The 16,761-nt window shown below is 44.2% G+C and overlaps 1 protein-coding gene across 1 annotated transcript; it reads left to right on the top strand.

The window, feature by feature from the left end:
• Positions 1–407: 407 nt before the first annotated feature.
• On the top strand, positions 408–1,920 carry LOC124004071 (E3 ubiquitin-protein ligase RNF186-like). The gene is made up of 3 exons (XM_046312848.1): positions 408–466; positions 716–1,268; positions 1,571–1,920. Exons 2-3 carry the CDS (start codon positions 931–933, stop codon positions 1,644–1,646), a joined length of 414 nt encoding a protein of 137 aa, XP_046168804.1. The 5' UTR covers positions 408–466; positions 716–930; the 3' UTR covers positions 1,647–1,920.
• Positions 1,921–16,761: the final 14,841 nt, after the last annotated feature.

Raw genomic sequence — 16,761 nt, 5'->3', positions numbered from 1 at the left:
TCTACAAGTCCACAGAGAGGGTTGTACAAGTGCTTTCCACTCTCTAGTGAAAATTCCCCTTCAAATATTGTTCCATCATAAACTGGACCAAACATTAGGAACACCATTTGTACACTCAGTCTATGTCAAGGAAAGAGCATGTGTTCTTAATGTTTTGTACACTCAGTGTACGTGCCATTTGTAGAAATGAACACCTGCCCTGAAAATGTCAATACACGGCCCTGGAAATTCTCCTGAAGTGTCCTATTATGCTATAGAAGTGACCTAGAAGTGTTTAACTCGTTCCATGGAACTTTCCTGCCTCACCTGAGAGTAGAGGAGGTGAGAGACCGCCCTTTCTGGGATAATAACTGAATTTAGTCTCCTCCCCAAAAGCTTAAAATAGGAGCACACACACTCTTCTCTCACACACACAAAGTTTTGCAATAGGATAGTTGGTCGCTGTGCTGAAAATCTTCCAGAACCTGTAAGTAAAATACTGTCTCTCATTGATAATGATAAAAGGATAAAAGTGAAAAGGTTTGTCTATATCTGATAACTATGGATGTTATAAATGTGTGTGATATTTTTCAAGGTATTTTTTTCTTCATGGCTTATCAGAAGAACCTGACAGCCTGTTGTTTTAAGATACATTATCACATTAGATATGTTTACATAGTGCCAGTGATGAAGTCACTGAGTCTAATTTAATTTAACATCTTAATGTCTTTTGCAGGTTCCTGACCAACGCTCCTAAGCACAGATCTAGGATCAGCTCATCCTCATCAAATCCAAACCAAGACCTTATTAAACCAAAAGGGGAACACTAACCTCAGACCAGCGATTAAACCCCACGTCTTCCTGCCAAGACACTGACACTCCGTCCAGAATTCCTCTGGACTCCAGCCGTCCATCCATCCATCCATCCATCCACACCCCAGCCAGCCAGCCATGGGTCTGATGGGCGAGGACATGGAGTGCTGTGTCTGCCTCCAGCCCTACTCTCGCAGGGAGAAGATCCCTCGGATGCTCCACTGTAAGCACACATTCTGTGGGCTGTGCTTGCAGGCGATGTCCAGGCTCCAAAGCGGCCTACTGACAGTCTGCTGCCCCCTGTGCCGTTGGATCACCTGCACCGAACCCAGCCTCACCCTGCCGGGGTCGCTGTGGGTTAACACTGAGATCTGGGACCAGATTCTAGACAGACAACAGGAAGAGGAGGAGGAGAAAGAGGAGGAAGAGTGGAAGGGAGCTAACAGACAGACACGGACCACCACACAGTACAGATGGTGAGTACCCCAGGCAAAGGTGGATGGATTGATAGACAGATTTAGAAACCTGGAGAAACCTTCCTCTGTTCTCTGATCTTCCTAAAATTTAGTTCTGTGTCTTTTGTTCTCTATTTCTCTCTCTCTCTCTCTCTCTCTCTCTCTCTCTCTCTCTCTCTCTCTCTCTCTCTCTCTCTCTCTCTCTCTCTCTCTCTCTCTCTCTCTCTCCTCTTTCTTTCTCTCTCTCTCTGTCTCTCTCTCTCTTCCCTCTCTCCCTCTCTCTCTCTCTTCTGTTTATTTCCCCCTTCTCTCCTGTCCTGTAGTTCTCCATCAAGGCATTGTGGCCTGAGGCTCAAACTACAGAATTTCCTGAGGAGGATGAAGCACAATGTACTGTAAACTGAGAAGACGAAGAGCAGAAAAAGAAGACTGGAATTTCCATTTCAGAGCAGGAGATACTCATTGAGTAATGAAGCTAATTCATAAAACAGGACCGACCGGTGATTTTCCATAATGAAGCAAGATTGAACCAATTATTCATATGCTTTGTGTTTGATTGACTTTGGGAATGTGTAATGTTCTCAGTCAACTTACCTGGTAAAATAACGGTTACATTATAATGTTAATTATACAGACAGACAGACAGACAGACAGACAGACAGACAGACAGACAGACAGACAGACAGACAGACAGACAGACAGACAGACAGACAGACAGACAGACAGACAGACAGACAGACAGACAGACAGACAGACAGACAGACAGACAGACAGACAGACAGACAGACAGACAGACAGACAGACAGACAGACAGACAGACAGACAGACAGACAGACAGACAGACAGATAGATAGATAGATAGATAGATAGATAGATAGATAGATAGATAGATAGATAGATAGATAGATAGATAGATAGATAGATAGATAGATAGATAGATAGATAGATAGATAGATATAATATAATGTAATATAACTGTATATATAATATGACATTTGTAATGTCTTTATTGTTTTGAACCTTCTGTATATGTGTAATGTTTACTGTTAATTTTTATTGTTTATTTCACTTTATGTATTCACTTTATATATTATCTACCTCACTTGCTTTTGCAATGTTAACACGTTTCCCATGCCAATAAAGCCCCTTCAATTTAATTGAATTTAATTGATAGAGGGGTGAAGGTTAGAGACTGTGTACAATACAATATGCTGTGAACAATGTTTATAATAATGTTTAATGATTTGATAAAAGGTGTATTACTGCGTGAAGGAAGTGGAGGTTTAGTATTCATTATGACATCATTTTAGAACAGCTTTAATGTTGCAGATTGTTTCTTTTATCAATGTAATTGTCTGCATCATTTCCAGTCCCCCAAATCAGGGATGTTGGATTAGTTTATCCTCATTGTACATGTTTCATTCATCTGTTCTGTTTGAAGAGCAGGTTTTTTATACTGGAATTAGATTTATTGGTTAATAAATACATCCACTTTAAAAGAACCCCGTCTTAGAGTTGTGAAATTGCTTATTATTATCATTACATTTGGAAAGTAACTGTCTGATATCCAACTATTTATGGACCCCAAATAGAGTTGGGGGTGTTAATACACTTCACATTCTACACTACTATTTCCTAAAACACAAAACAAACCCTAAACATTCTACTGTCCTTGGTTTTGATGTGTGCAGTACATGACTGAAATCACTCTCTGTCGTAATCATGTCTCAGAGAACCCTGTATCCATTATTGCATATGAGATTCCATAAAAACACGTCACTTTGATAAAGCTATAACCGGAATTGAATTCTTCGTTGCAGGTTAGGATAATTTATGCAGCATGTTCGGGGAATTAACGTTGCAGGTTAGGAGAATGAGGTTAAGGTTAGGAAAAGGCTTAGGGTTAGCTCTCCTAACCAGCTACGAAAGTCATTTCAGGTCGTAGCTGTACCGAAGTGGGGTTTTTAGGAAATCCTCCTAGTACGTTTGATCAGGGCCCCATCTACCCTGTTATCTAATCTAACCCCCATACATACCATTCCTTATATAGTATACTACTTTTAGTCAGGGCTCCATCCACCCTGTTATCTAATCTAACCCCCATACATACCATTCCTTATATAGTATAGTACTTTTAGTCAGGGCCCCATCCACCCTGTTATCTAATCTAACCCCCATACATACCATTCCTTATATAGTATACTACTTTTAGTCAGGGCTCCATCCACCCTGTTATCTAATCTAACCCCCATACATACCATTCCTTATATAGTATACTACTTTTAGTCAGGGCTCCATCCACCCTGTTATCTAATCTAACCCCCATACATACAGTACATCAGAATGTTGTAGTTTTTATTTCTCTTTCTACATATCTACATATCTACATATCTCCCGTTCTACATATCTCCCGTTAATGACTAACTACCGTTTTTTCCTCTCTTGAAAAAGAGCAGTGGAGCTGTAGGTTAACAAATACATTATTATTTTATATGACAGTTTGGTAACACAGGGACTCTGTCCTGAATGGCACCCTTTTCCCTACATAGTGCACTACTTTAAAGGCAAAGGCTCTGGTCAAAAGTAGTAGACTACATATGGAATAGGGATCCAATTGGGACACAGCCAGGGACAATAGAGCTGCCAATTTTTCTGACAGACACCTTAAGGCTACAATTATCAAGACAAGATAAGAAAAACAAACCACATAGGAGCCATAAAATAGACATATTAAACACAAAGATTATATATAGGGTCTATATAGACTGTTGTCTCCTCATTAGGGTCTATATAGACTGTTGTCTCCTCATTAGGGTCTATATAGACTGTTGTCTCCTCATTAGGGTCTATATAGACTGTTGTCTCCTCACTAGGGTCTATATAGACTGTTGTCTCCTCATTAGGGTCTATATAGACTGTTGTCTCCTCACTAGTGCCTATATAGACTGTTGTCTCCTCACTAGGGTCTATATAGACTGTTGTCTCCTCACTAGGGTCTATATAGACTGTTGTCTCTTCACTAGGGTCTATATAGACTGTTGTCTCCTCACTAGGGTCTATATAGACTGTTGTCTCCTCACTAGGGTCTATATAGACTGTTGTCTCCTCACTAGGGTCTATATAGACTGTTGTCTCCTCACTAGGGTCTATATAGACTGTTGTCTCTTCACTAGGGTCTATATAGACTGTTGTCTCCTCACTAGGGTCTATATAGACTGTTGTCTCTTCACTAGGGTCTATATAGACTGTTGTCTCCTCACTAGGGTCTATATAGACTGTTGTCTCCTCACTAGGGTCTATATAGACTGTTGTCTCCTCACTAGTGCCTATATAGACTGTTGTCTCCTCACTAGGGTCTATATAGACTGTTGTCTCCTCATTAGACCCTATATAGACTGTTGTCTCCTCATTAGACCCTTTATAGACTGTTGTCTCCTCATTAGGGTCTATATAGACTGTTGTCTCCTCATTAGGGCCTATATAGACTGTTGTCTCCTCATTAGACCCTATATAGACTGTTGTCTCCTCACTTGGGCCTATATAGACTGTTGTCTCCTCACTAGAGCCTATATAGACTGTTGTCTCCTCACTAGAGCCTATATAGCCTATATAGACTGTTGTCTCCTCACTAGGGTCTATATAGACTGTTGTCTCCTCACTAGGGTCTATATAGACTGTTGTCTCCTCATTAGGGTCTATATAGACTGTTGTCTCCTCACTAGGGTCTATATAGATTGTTGTCTCCTCACTAGGGTCTATATAGACTGTTGTCTCCTCATTAGACCCTATATAGACTGTTGTCTCCTCATTAGACCCTATATAGACTGTTGTCTCCTCACTAGAGCCTATATAGACTGTTGTCTCCTCACTAGAGCCTATATAGACTGTTGTCTCCTCACTAGAGCCTATATAGACTATTGTCTCCTCACTAGAGCCTATATAGCCTATATAGACTGTTGTCTCCTCACTAGAGCCTATATAGACTATTGTCTCCTCACTAGAGCCTATATAGCCTATATAGACTGTTGTCTCCTCACTAGACCCTATATAGACTGTTGTCTCCTCATTAGACCCTATATAGACTGTTGTCTCCTCATAGACTGTTGTCTCCTCACTAGAGCCTATATAGACTGTTGTCTCCTCATTAGACCCTATATAGACTGTTGTCTCCTCACTAGAGCCTATATAGACTGTTGTCTCCTCACTAGAGCCTATATAGACTGTTGTCTCCTCATTAGACCCTATATAGACTGTTGTCTCCTCACTAGAGCCTATATAGACTGTTGTCTCCTCACTAGAGCCTATATAGACTGTTGTCTCCTCACTAGGGTCTATATAGACTGTTGTCTCCTCACTAGAGCCTATATAGACTGTTGTCTCCTCACTAGGGTCTATATAGACTGTTGTCTCCTCACTAGTGCCTATATAGGACTGTTGTCTCCTCACTAGTGCCTATATAGACTGTTGTCTCCTCACTAGACCCTATATAGACTGTTGTCTCCTCACTAGGGTCTATATAGACTGTTGTCTCCTCACTAGAGCCTATATAGACTGTTGTCTCCTCACTAGAGCCTATATAGACTGTTGTCTCCTCACTAGAGCCTATATAGCCTATATAGACTGTTGTCTCCTCACTAGAGCCTATATAGACTGTTGTCTCCTCACTAGAGCCTATATAGACTGTTGTCTCCTCACTAGAGCCTATATAGACTGTTGTCTCCTCACTAGAGCCTATATAGCCTATATAGACCGTTGTCTCCTCACTAGAGCCTATATAGACTGTTGTCTCCTCACTAGAGCCTATATAGACTGTTGTCTCCTCACTAGAGCCTATATAGACTGTTGTCTCCTCACTAGAGCCTATATAGCCTATATAGCCTGTTGTCTCCTCACTAGAGCCTATATAGACTGTTGTCTCCTCATAGACTGTTGTCTCCTCACTAGAGCCTATATAGACTGCAGTGCTTTCAGAAAGTGTTCTGTTACGCTACAGGTTTATTTATTTATTATTCTAAAGTGGATTAAATGTATGTTTTTAATCAATCAACACATAATACCAAACAATGACATATCGAAAACAGGTTTTGCGTTTTTTTTTGCAAAATAAAAAATAAATACCTTATTTACATAAGTATGCAGTATTACATAAGTATTCCTTCGTGGTTGAAGTATCAGTCTCCAACTTCAGAGATTTTTGTAGTCGTTCCAATCATTGGCAGCAGCGAACTGGAAGGAGAGGCAGCCAAAGGAAGAATTGGCTTTGGGGGTGACCAGAGAGATATACCTGCTAGAGTGCGTGCTACAGGTGGGTGCTGCTATGGTGACCAGTGAGCTGAGATAAGGCGGGGCTTTACCTAGCAGAGACTTATAGATGACCTGGAGTCAGTGGGTTTGTTGAAGAGTATGAAGTGAGGGCCAACCAATGAGAGCGTACAGGTCGCAGTGGTGGGTAGTATATGGGGCTTTGGTGACAAAACGGATGGCACTGTGATAGACTGCATCCAGTTTGTTGAGTAGAGTGTTGGAGGCTATTTTATAGATGACATCACCGATGTCGAGGATCGGTAGGATGGTCAGTTTGACAAGGGTATGTTTGGCAGCATGAGATTAAGCTTAATGTGAGTCTGGAAAAAGAGCTTACAGTCTTTTATTTTATCTTTATTTAACTAGGCAAGTCAGTCAGATAACAACAAATTCTTAATTTCAATGACAGCCTGGGAACAGTGGGTTAACTGCCTGTTCAGGGGCAGAACGACAGATTTGTACCTTGTAAGCTCAGGGGTTTGAACTTGCATCCTTCCGGTTACTAGTCCAACACTCTAACCACTAGGCTACCCTGCCGCCTCAGTCTAACCAGACACCTAGGTATTTGTCGTTGTCCACATATTCTAGGTCAGAGCCGTCCAGAGTAGTGATGCTGGATGGGTGGGTGGGTACGGGCAGCGATCGGTTGAAGAACATAAATGAGTGAAGGATGCTCTGTTGCCAAATAGGAAGCCAATTCTAGATTTAACTTTGGATTGGAGATGTTTGATATGGGTCTGGAAGGAGAGTTTACAGTCTAGCAAGACACCTAGGTATTTGTAGTTGTTCACATATTCTAAGTCAGAACTGTCCAGATTAGTGATGCTAGTAGGGCGGCCGGGTTGAATAGCATGCATTTAGTTTTACTTGCATTTAAGAGCAGTTGGAGGCCACGGAAGGAGTGTTGGATTGCATTGAAGCTCGTCTGGAGGTTAGTTAACACAGTGTCCAAAGAATGGTCAGAGGTATACAGAATGTTGTCGTCTGCGTAGACGAGGTGGATCAGAGAATCACCCGCACCAAGAGCGACATCATTGATATATACTGAGAAAAGAGTCGGCTCGAGAATTGATCCCGATGGCACCCCCATAGAGACTGCCAAAGGTCCGGACAACAGGCCCTCCAATTTGACACAGTGAACTCTGTCTGGGAAGTAGTTGGTGAACCAATCGAGGCAGTCATTTGAGAAACCAAGGCTATTGAGTCTGCCGATAAGAAAACGGTGATTGACAGAGTCGATAGCCTTGGACAGGTCGATGAATACGGCTACACAGTGCTGTCTTTTATCGATGGCGGTTATGATATCGTTTAGTACCTTGAGCGTGGCTGAGGTGCACCCATGACCAGCTCAGAAACCGGATTGCACAGTGGAGAAGGTACGGTGGGATTCTAAATGGTCAGTGATCTGTTTATTAACTTGGCGTTCGAAGACTTTAGAAAGGCAGGTCAGGATGGATATAGGTCTATAACAGTTTGGGTCTAGAGTGTCACCCCCTTTAAAGAGGGGGATGACCGCGGCAGCTTTCCAATCTTTAGAGATCTCGGACGATACAAAAGAGAGGTTGAACAGACTGCTAATAGAGGTTGCAACAATGGCGGCAGATAGTTTCAGAAAGAGAGGGTCCAGATTGTCTCGCCCTGCTGATTTGTACGGGTCAAGGTTTTGTAGCTCTTTCAGAACATCTGTTATCTGGATTGGGGTGAAGGAGAATCTGGGGAGGCTTGGGCAAGTAGCTGCGGGGGGTGCAGAGCTATTGGCTGGGGTTGGGGTGGCCAGCAGGAAACATGGCCAGCCGTGTGGTGACCGTGTTACCTAGCATCAATGCAGTGTGCAGCTGGGATTAGGTGCTCATGTTCTCCATGGACTTTACAGTGTCCAAAAACCTTTAGGAGTTAGAGCTACAGGATGCACATTTCTGTTTGAAAAAGCGACCAGGCATCCTCGACTGACGGGATGAGGTCAATATCCTTCCAGGATACCCGGGCCAGGTAAATTAGAAAGGCCTGCTTGCAGAAGTGTTTTAGGGAGCGTTTGACAGTGATGAGTGGAGGTCGTTTGACCGCGGATCCATAGCGGATGCAGGCAATGAGGCAATGATTGCTTAGAGAGATCCTGATTAATAACAGCTGGGGTGTATTTAGAGAGCAAGTTGGTCAGGATAATATCTATGAACTTTTTTTTGAAGTTTTTTGAAGTTGAGGTTTTGAAAAACACGTTAAAAAAAAGTTATGCGAAGTAAAATATGTAAAAAGATACATCCATGACGAAGGACAAAGACGTCTGTCTGCCTTCTTGAATCTCAATATAAAGGTCAGTTGACAGTACATGTCAGAGCAAAAATCAAGCCTTGAAGTCGAAGGAATTGTCCGTAGATCTCCGAGACAGGATTGTGTCGAGGCACAGATCTGGGGAAGGGTACCAAACAATGTCTGCAGCATTCAAGGTCCCCAAGAACACAGTTCTCTCCATTTTTAAATGGAAGAAGTTTGGAACCACCAAGAATCTTCCTGGAGCTGGCCACCAGGCCAAACCGAGCAATCGGGGGGGGGGGGGGGCAGAGCTCCAGAGTTCCTCTGTGGATATGGGAGAACCTTCCAGATGGACGACCATCTCTGCAGCACTCCACCAAATCGGGCCTTCATGGTAGAGTGACCAGACAGAAGCCGCTCCTCAGTAAAAAGGCACATAACAGCCCGCTTGGAGTTTGCCAAAAGGCATCTAAAGGACTCTTAGACCATGAGGAACAAGATTCTCTGGTCTGATGAAACCAAGATTGAACTCTTTGGCCTAAATGCCAAGCGTCACGCCCTACGGTAAAGCATGGTGGTGGCAGTATCATGCTGTTGGGATGTTTTTCAGCAGCAGGGAGTGGGAGACAAGTCAGGATCAAGGGAAAGATGAACGGAGCAAAGTACAGAGAGATCTTTGATGTGTCATGTTTTGTCTTATTTTGTCTTGTCATTTTGCTTTTCCCTCTGTTCGTTTTCCCCCTGCTGGTCTTTTTAGGTTCGTTCCCCTCTTTCTCTCTTCCTCTCTCTCTCTCTTCTCTCTATCGCTCCGTTCCTGCTCCCAGCTGTTCCTATTCCCCTAATCAATCATTTAGTCTTCCCACACCTGTTCCCTATCTTTCCCCCTGATTAGAGTCCCTATTTCTCCCCTTGTTTTCCGTTTCTGCCCTGTCGGATCCTTGTCTATTGTTCACCGTGCTGTGTATCGCCCTGTCATGTCGTGTTTCCCTCAGATGCTGCGTGGTGAGCAGGTGTCTGAGTCTGCTACGTTCAAGTGCCTTCCCGAGGCAACCTGCAGTTCATGATCGAGTCTCCAGTCTGTTCTCGTCATTACGAGTGGAATTATGCTTTATGATTGTAGATTTACTTTACTGGATTAAAGACTCTGTTTTCGCCAAGTTGCTTTTGGGTCCTCATTCACCTGCATAACAGAAGGATCCGACAAAGAATGGACCCAGCGACTATGGATTCTCTCTACTCTACTCTCAAGTTCCAGGGAGCGATGCTCGGCAGACACGAGCAGGAATTGTCTGCTGCTCGGCATGCCGTTGAGACCCTGGCCGCTCAGGTCTCCGACCTCTCAGGACAGTATCAGAGTCTTCGTCTCGTGTCACCAGCTACTTCCGGTTCTTCCGAGCCTCCGGAACCTAGGGTTAATAACCCACCATGTTATTCTGGGCAGCCCACTGAGTGCCGCTCCTTTCTCACCCAGTGTGATATAGTGTTCTCTCTCCAACCCAACACATACTCAGAGAGAGAGCTCGGATTGCCTACGTCATATCACTCCTTACTGGTCGGGCTCGGCAGTGGGGCACAGCTATCTGGGAGGCAAGCGCTGAGTGTACTAACAATTATCTGAACTTTAAAGAGGAGATGATAAGGGTTTTTGATCGCTCAGTTTTTGGGAAAGAAGCTTCCTGGTCCCTGTCTTCCCTATGTCAAGGTAATCAATCCATAACGGATTACTCTATAGAGTTTCGCACTCTTGCTGCCTCCAGTAACTGGAACGAGCAGGCGTTGCTCGCTCGTTTTCTGGAGGGACTCCACGCTAAGGTTAAGGATGAGATTCTCTCTCGGGAGGTTCCATCCAGCGTGGATTCTTTGATTGAACTCGCTATTCGCATTGAACGACGGGTAGATCTTCGTCACCGAGCTCATAGAAGAGAGCTCGCGTTAACTGTGTCTCCCCTCTCTCCGACACTACCGTCTTTCCCCACTGACTCAGGTGTTGAGCCCATGCAGCTGGGGGTATTCGCATCTCGACTAAGGAGAGGGAACGGAGAATCACCAACCGCCTCTGTCTCTATTGCGGTTCCGCTGGTCATTTTGTCATTTCATGTCCAGTTAAAGGCCAGAGCTCATCAGTAAGCGGAGGGCGACTGATAAGCGCTACTAGACGGTCCTCTCCGTCAAGTACATGTACTACCTTACCGGTCCATCTACGCTGGACCGGATCGGCAGCTTCCTGCAGTGCATTAATAGACTCTGGGGCAGAGGGCTGTTTTATGGACGAAGCCTGGGCGCGGGAACATGACATTCCTCTCAGACAGTTAGGGAGCCCACGGTCATGTTTGCCTTGGATGGTAGTCCTCTCCCCAGTATATTATATGAAACACTACCTTTAACCCTCACTGTATCTGGTAACCATAGTGAGACCATTTCTTTTTTGATTTTTTGTTCACCTTTTACACCTGTTGTTTTGGGTCATCCCTGGCTAGTGTGTCATAATCCTTCTTTTGATTGGTCTAGTAATTCTATCCTTTCCTGGAACGTTTCTTGTCATGTGACGTGTTTAATGTCTGCTATTTCTCCTGTTTGTTCTGTCCCCTCTTCTCAGGAGGAACCTGGTGATTTGACAGGAGTGCCGGAGGAATATCATGGTCTGCGCACGGTCTTCAGTCGGTCCAGAACCAACTCCCTTCCTCCTCACCGGTCGTATGATTGTTGTTCTGATCTCTTCAAGAAGCGTTTTGCATCCGCTCCTATCCTTGTTGCACCTGACGTCACTAAACAGTTTATTGTTGAGGTTGACGCGTCGGGGGTGGGCGTGGGAGCCATTCTGTCCCAGCCCTCCGATACTGACGATGGGGTCCACCCTTGTGCGTATTTTTCTCATCGCCTGTCACCGTCGGAACGTAACTATGATGTGGCTAACCGCGAACTGCTCGCCATCCGTTTAGCCCTAGGCAAATGGCGACAGTGGTTGGAGGGGCGACCGTTCCTTTTGTCGTTTGGACTGACCAAAAGAACCTTGAGTACATCCGTTCTGCCAAACGACTGAATGCGCGTCATGCTCGTTGGGCGTTGTTTTTCGCTCGTTTCGAGTTCGTTATTTCTTATTGCCCGGGTACTAAGAACACCAAGCCTCATGCTTTATCCCGTCTCTTTAGTTCTTCTGTGGCTTCTACCGATCCCGAGGGGATCCTTCCTGTTGGGCGTGTTGTCGGGTTGACTGTCTGGGGAATTGAGAGACAGGTTAAGCAAGCACTCATGCACACTGCGTCGCCGCGCGCTTGTCCTAGTAACCTTCTTTTCGTTCCTGTTTCTACTCGTCTGGCTGTTCTTCAGTGGGCTCACTCTGCCAAGTTAGCTGGCCATCCCGGCGTTCGGGGTACGCTTGCTTCTATTCGCCAGCGGTTTTGGTGGCCTACTCAGGAGCGTGACACGCGCCGTTTCGTGGCTGCGTGTTCAGACTGCGCGCAGAAGAAGTCTGGTATTTTTTTTTCTGCTTCTGCTCCTGGTCTTGCTGGGTCTGTCTGTTCCCTGCCATCGCATCTCTCCTGTTCTTGTTCCTGCCCTTGCTGTGTCTCAGTCTGTCCCTAGTTGTTACTCTCCTGGCCTGTTTGGTCCTGTTTGCTCTAAAGCTTTCAGTTCTCTACCCGTGTCTCATTTTTTTTTTAGAGTAGTACCCTAGTTTCCCTTTTTATCGTTTTTCGTTACGGTCCTGAGGAGAGGAGTTGGGTTCTTTCTCGGGACGTGCTGGACCATTTGTGATCTATGATTTCCTCCGTTGCCGCCAGTGTTCCTCCTCGAGAGCGCCAGGAGGCGCTCGGTGAGTGGGGGGGTACTGTCATGTTTTGTCTTATTTTGTCTTGTCATTTTGCTTTTCCCTCTGTTCGTTTTCCCCCTGCTGGTCTTTTTAGGTTCGTTCCCCTCTTTCTCTCTTCCTCTCTCTCTCTCTTCTCTCTATCGCTCCGTTCCTGCTCCCAGCTGTTCCTATTCCCCTAATCAATCATTTAGTCTTCCCACACCTGTTCCCTATCTTTCCCCCTGATTAGAGTCCCTATTTCTCCCCTTGTTTTCCGTTTCTGCCCTGTCGGATCCTTGTCTATTGTTCACCGTGCTGTGTATCGCCCTGTCGTGTCGTGTTTCCCTCAGATGCTGCGTGGTGAGCAGGTGTCTGAGTCTGCTACGTTCAAGTGCCTTCCCGAGGCAACCTGCAGTTCATGATCGAGTCTCCAGTCTGTTCTCGTCATTACGAGTGGAATTATGCTTTATGATTGTAGATTTACTTTACTGGATTAAAGACTCTGTTTTCGCCAAGTTGCTTTTGGGTCCTCATTCACCTGCATAACATGATGAAAACCTGGTCCAGAGCGATCAGAACCTCAGACTGCGGTGAAGGTTCACCTTCTAACAGGACAAGGATCCTAAGCACACAGCCAAGACAACACAGGAGTGGCTTTTGGACAAGTCTCTGAATGTCCTTGAGTGGCCCAACCAGAGCCTGGAATGAAGTCGATAGAACATCTCTGGAGAGAAAAAAGCTGTGCAGCAACATTCCTTATCAACCTGACAGAACTTGAGAGGATCTGCAGAGAAGAATGGGAGAAACTCCCCAAACACAGGTATGCCAAGCTTGTAGAGTCATAGCCAACAAGACTCGAGGCTGTAATTGCTGCCAAAGATACTACAACAAAGTAGTGATCAAAGGCTCTGAATACTTATGATATTGTGAAATTTTCAGTTTTTATTTGTAATACATTTGCAAAACAAATTCATAAATCCTGATTTTGCTTTGTCATTATGGATAATTGTGTGTAGATGGGTGAGCATATTATATTGAATCCATTTTAGAACAAGGCTGTAATGTAACAAAATGTGGAAAAAGTCAATTGGTCTGAATAGTTTCTGAATGCACTCTATAGACTGTTGTCTCCTAATTAAGGTCTATATAGACTGCTGTCTCCTCATTAAGGTCTCTATAGACTGCTGTCTCCTCATTAGGGTCTATATAGACTGTTGTCTCCTCATTAAGGTCTATATAGACTGCTGTCTCCTCATTAAGGTCTCTATAGACTGCTGTCTCCTCATTAGGGTCTATATAGACGACTGTTGTCTCCTCATTAAGGTCTGTATAGACTGCTGTCTCCTCACTAAGGTCTATATAGACTGCTGTCTCCTCATTAAGGTCTATATAGACTGTTGTCTCCTCATTAAGGTCTATATAGACTGTTGTCTCCTCATTAAGGTCTATATAGACTGTTGTCTCCTCATTCGGGTCTATATAGACTGTTGTCTCCTCATTCGGGTCTATATAGACTGTTGTCTCCTCATTAGGGTCTGTATAGACTGCTTTCTCCTCATTAGACCCTATATAGACTGCTGTCTCCTCATTAGACCCTATATAGACTGTTGTCTCCTCATTAGACCCTATATAGACTGTTGTCTCCTCATTAGACCCTATATAGACTGTTGTCTCCTCATTAGGGTATATATAGACTGTTGTCTCCTCATTAAGGTCTGCATAGACTGTTGTCTCCTCATTAGACCCTATATAGACTGTTGTCTCCTCATTAGGGTCTATATAGACTGTTGTCTCCTCACTAGGGTCTATATAGACTGTTGTCTCCTCACTAGGGTCTATATAGACGGTTGTCTCCTCATTAGACCCTATATAGACTGTTGTCTCCTCATTCAGGCCTATATAGACTGTTGTCTCCTCATTAGACCCTATATAGACTGTTGTCTCCTCATTAGGGTCTATATAGACTGCTGTCTCCTCATTAAGGTCTATATAGACTGTTGTCTCCTCATTAGGGTATATATAGACTGTTGTCTCCTCATTAGGGTCTATATAGACTGTTGTCTCCTCATTAAGGTCTGTATAGACTGTTGTCTCCTCATTAGACCCTATATAGACTGCTGTCTCCTCATTAAGGTCTATATAGACTGTTGTCTCCTCATTAGGGTCTATATAGACTGTTGTCTCCTCATTAGGGTCTATATAGACTGTTGTCTCCTCATTAAGGTCTGTATAGACTGTTGTCTCCTCATTAGGGTATATATAGACTGTTGTCTCCTCATTAGACCCTATATAGACTGCTGTCTCCTCATTAAGGTCTATATAGACTGTTGTCTCCTCATTAAGGTCTATATAGACTGTTGTCTCCTCATTAAGGTCTGTATAGATTGTTGTCTCCTCATTAGACCCTATATAGACTGCTGTCTCCTCATTAAGGTCTGTATAGACTGTTGCGTTGTTACTATACTGGTCAGCTAAGTGGATATCTAAACATATTGGTCTCTAAATCCCTGCCTCAGCACAGTAAGGAAGACTCACTGAACTGATTGGCTCATGGGTGGCATGGCAACGAACACAACCCAAGACGTGTCAACTCATATCACCATCTGCTAGCTGGGCCCTGGTCTAAAGTAGTATACTATATACTGTACTAGCTGGGCCCTGGTCTAAAGTAGTATACTATATACTGTACTAGCTGGGCCCTGGTCTAAAGTAGTATACTATATGCTGCACTAGCTGGGCCCTGGTCTAAAGTAGTATACTATATACTGTACTAGCTGGGCCCTGGTCTAAAGTAGTATACTATATACTGCACTAGCTGGGCCCTGGTCTAAAGTAGTATACTATATACTGTACTAGCTGGGCCCTGGTCTAAAGTAGTATACTATATACTGTACTAGTTGGGCCCTGGTCTAAAGTAGTATACTATATACTGCACTAGCTGGGCCCTGGTCTAAAGTAGTATACTATATACTGCACTAGCTGGGCCCTGGTCTAAAGTAGTATACTATATACTGCACTAGCTGGGCCCTGGTCTAAAGTAGTATACTATATACTGCACTAGCCGGGCCCTGGTCTAATGTAGTATACTATATACTGCACTAGCCGGGCCCTGGTCTAAAGTAGTATACTATATACTGCACTAGCCGGGCCCTGGTCTAAATTAGTATACTATATACTGTACTAGCCGGGCCCTGGTCTAAAGTAGTATACTATATACTGCACTAGCCGGGCCCTGGTCTAAAGTAGTATACTATATACTGCACTAGCCGGGCCCTGGTCTAAAGTAGTATACTATATACTGTACTAGCCGGGCCCTGGTCTAAAGTAGTATACTATATGCTGCACTAGCCGGGCCCTGGTCTAAAGTAGTATACTATATACTGCACTAGCCGGGCCCTGGTCTAAAGTAGTATACTATATACTGCACTAGCTGGGCCCTGGTCTAAAGTAGTATACTATATACTGCACTAGCCGGGCCCTGGTCTAAAGTAGTATACTATATACTGTACTAGCTGGGCCCTGGTCTAAAGTAGTATACTATATACTGTACTAGTTGGGCCCTGGTCTAAAGTATTATACTATATACTGCACTAGCTGGGCCCTGGTCTAAAGTAGTATACTATATACTGCACTAGCTGGGCCCTGGTCTAAAGTAGTATACTATATACTGCACGAGCTGGGCCCTGGTCTAAAGTAGTATACTATATACTGCACTAGCCGGGCCCTGGTCTAATGTAGTATACTATATACTGCACTAGCCGGGCCCTGGTCTAAAGTAGTATACTATATACTGCACTAGCCGGGCCCTGGTCTAAATTAGTATACTATATACTGTACTAGCCGGGCCCTGGTCTAAAGTAGTATACTATATACTGCACTAGCCGGGCCCTGGTCTAAAGTAGTATACTATATACTGCACTAGCCGGGCCCTGGTCTAAAGTAGTATACTATATACTGTACTAGCCGGGCCCTGGTCTAAAGTAGTATACTATATGCTGCACTAGCCGGGCCCTGGTCTAAAGGAGTATACTATATACTGCACTAGCTGGGCCCTGGTCTAAAGTAGTATACTATATACTGCACTAGCTGGGCCCTGGTCTAAAGTAGTATACTATATACTGCACTAGCCGGGCCCTGGTCTAATGTAGTATACTATATACTGCACTAGCCGGG

Source organism: Oncorhynchus gorbuscha, linkage group LG18 (genome assembly GCF_021184085.1).
Source record: "Oncorhynchus gorbuscha isolate QuinsamMale2020 ecotype Even-year linkage group LG18, OgorEven_v1.0, whole genome shotgun sequence".
Classification (NCBI taxonomy): Eukaryota; Metazoa; Chordata; class Actinopteri; order Salmoniformes; family Salmonidae; genus Oncorhynchus; species Oncorhynchus gorbuscha.
This window is presented reverse-complemented; position numbering and strand designations above follow the sequence as displayed.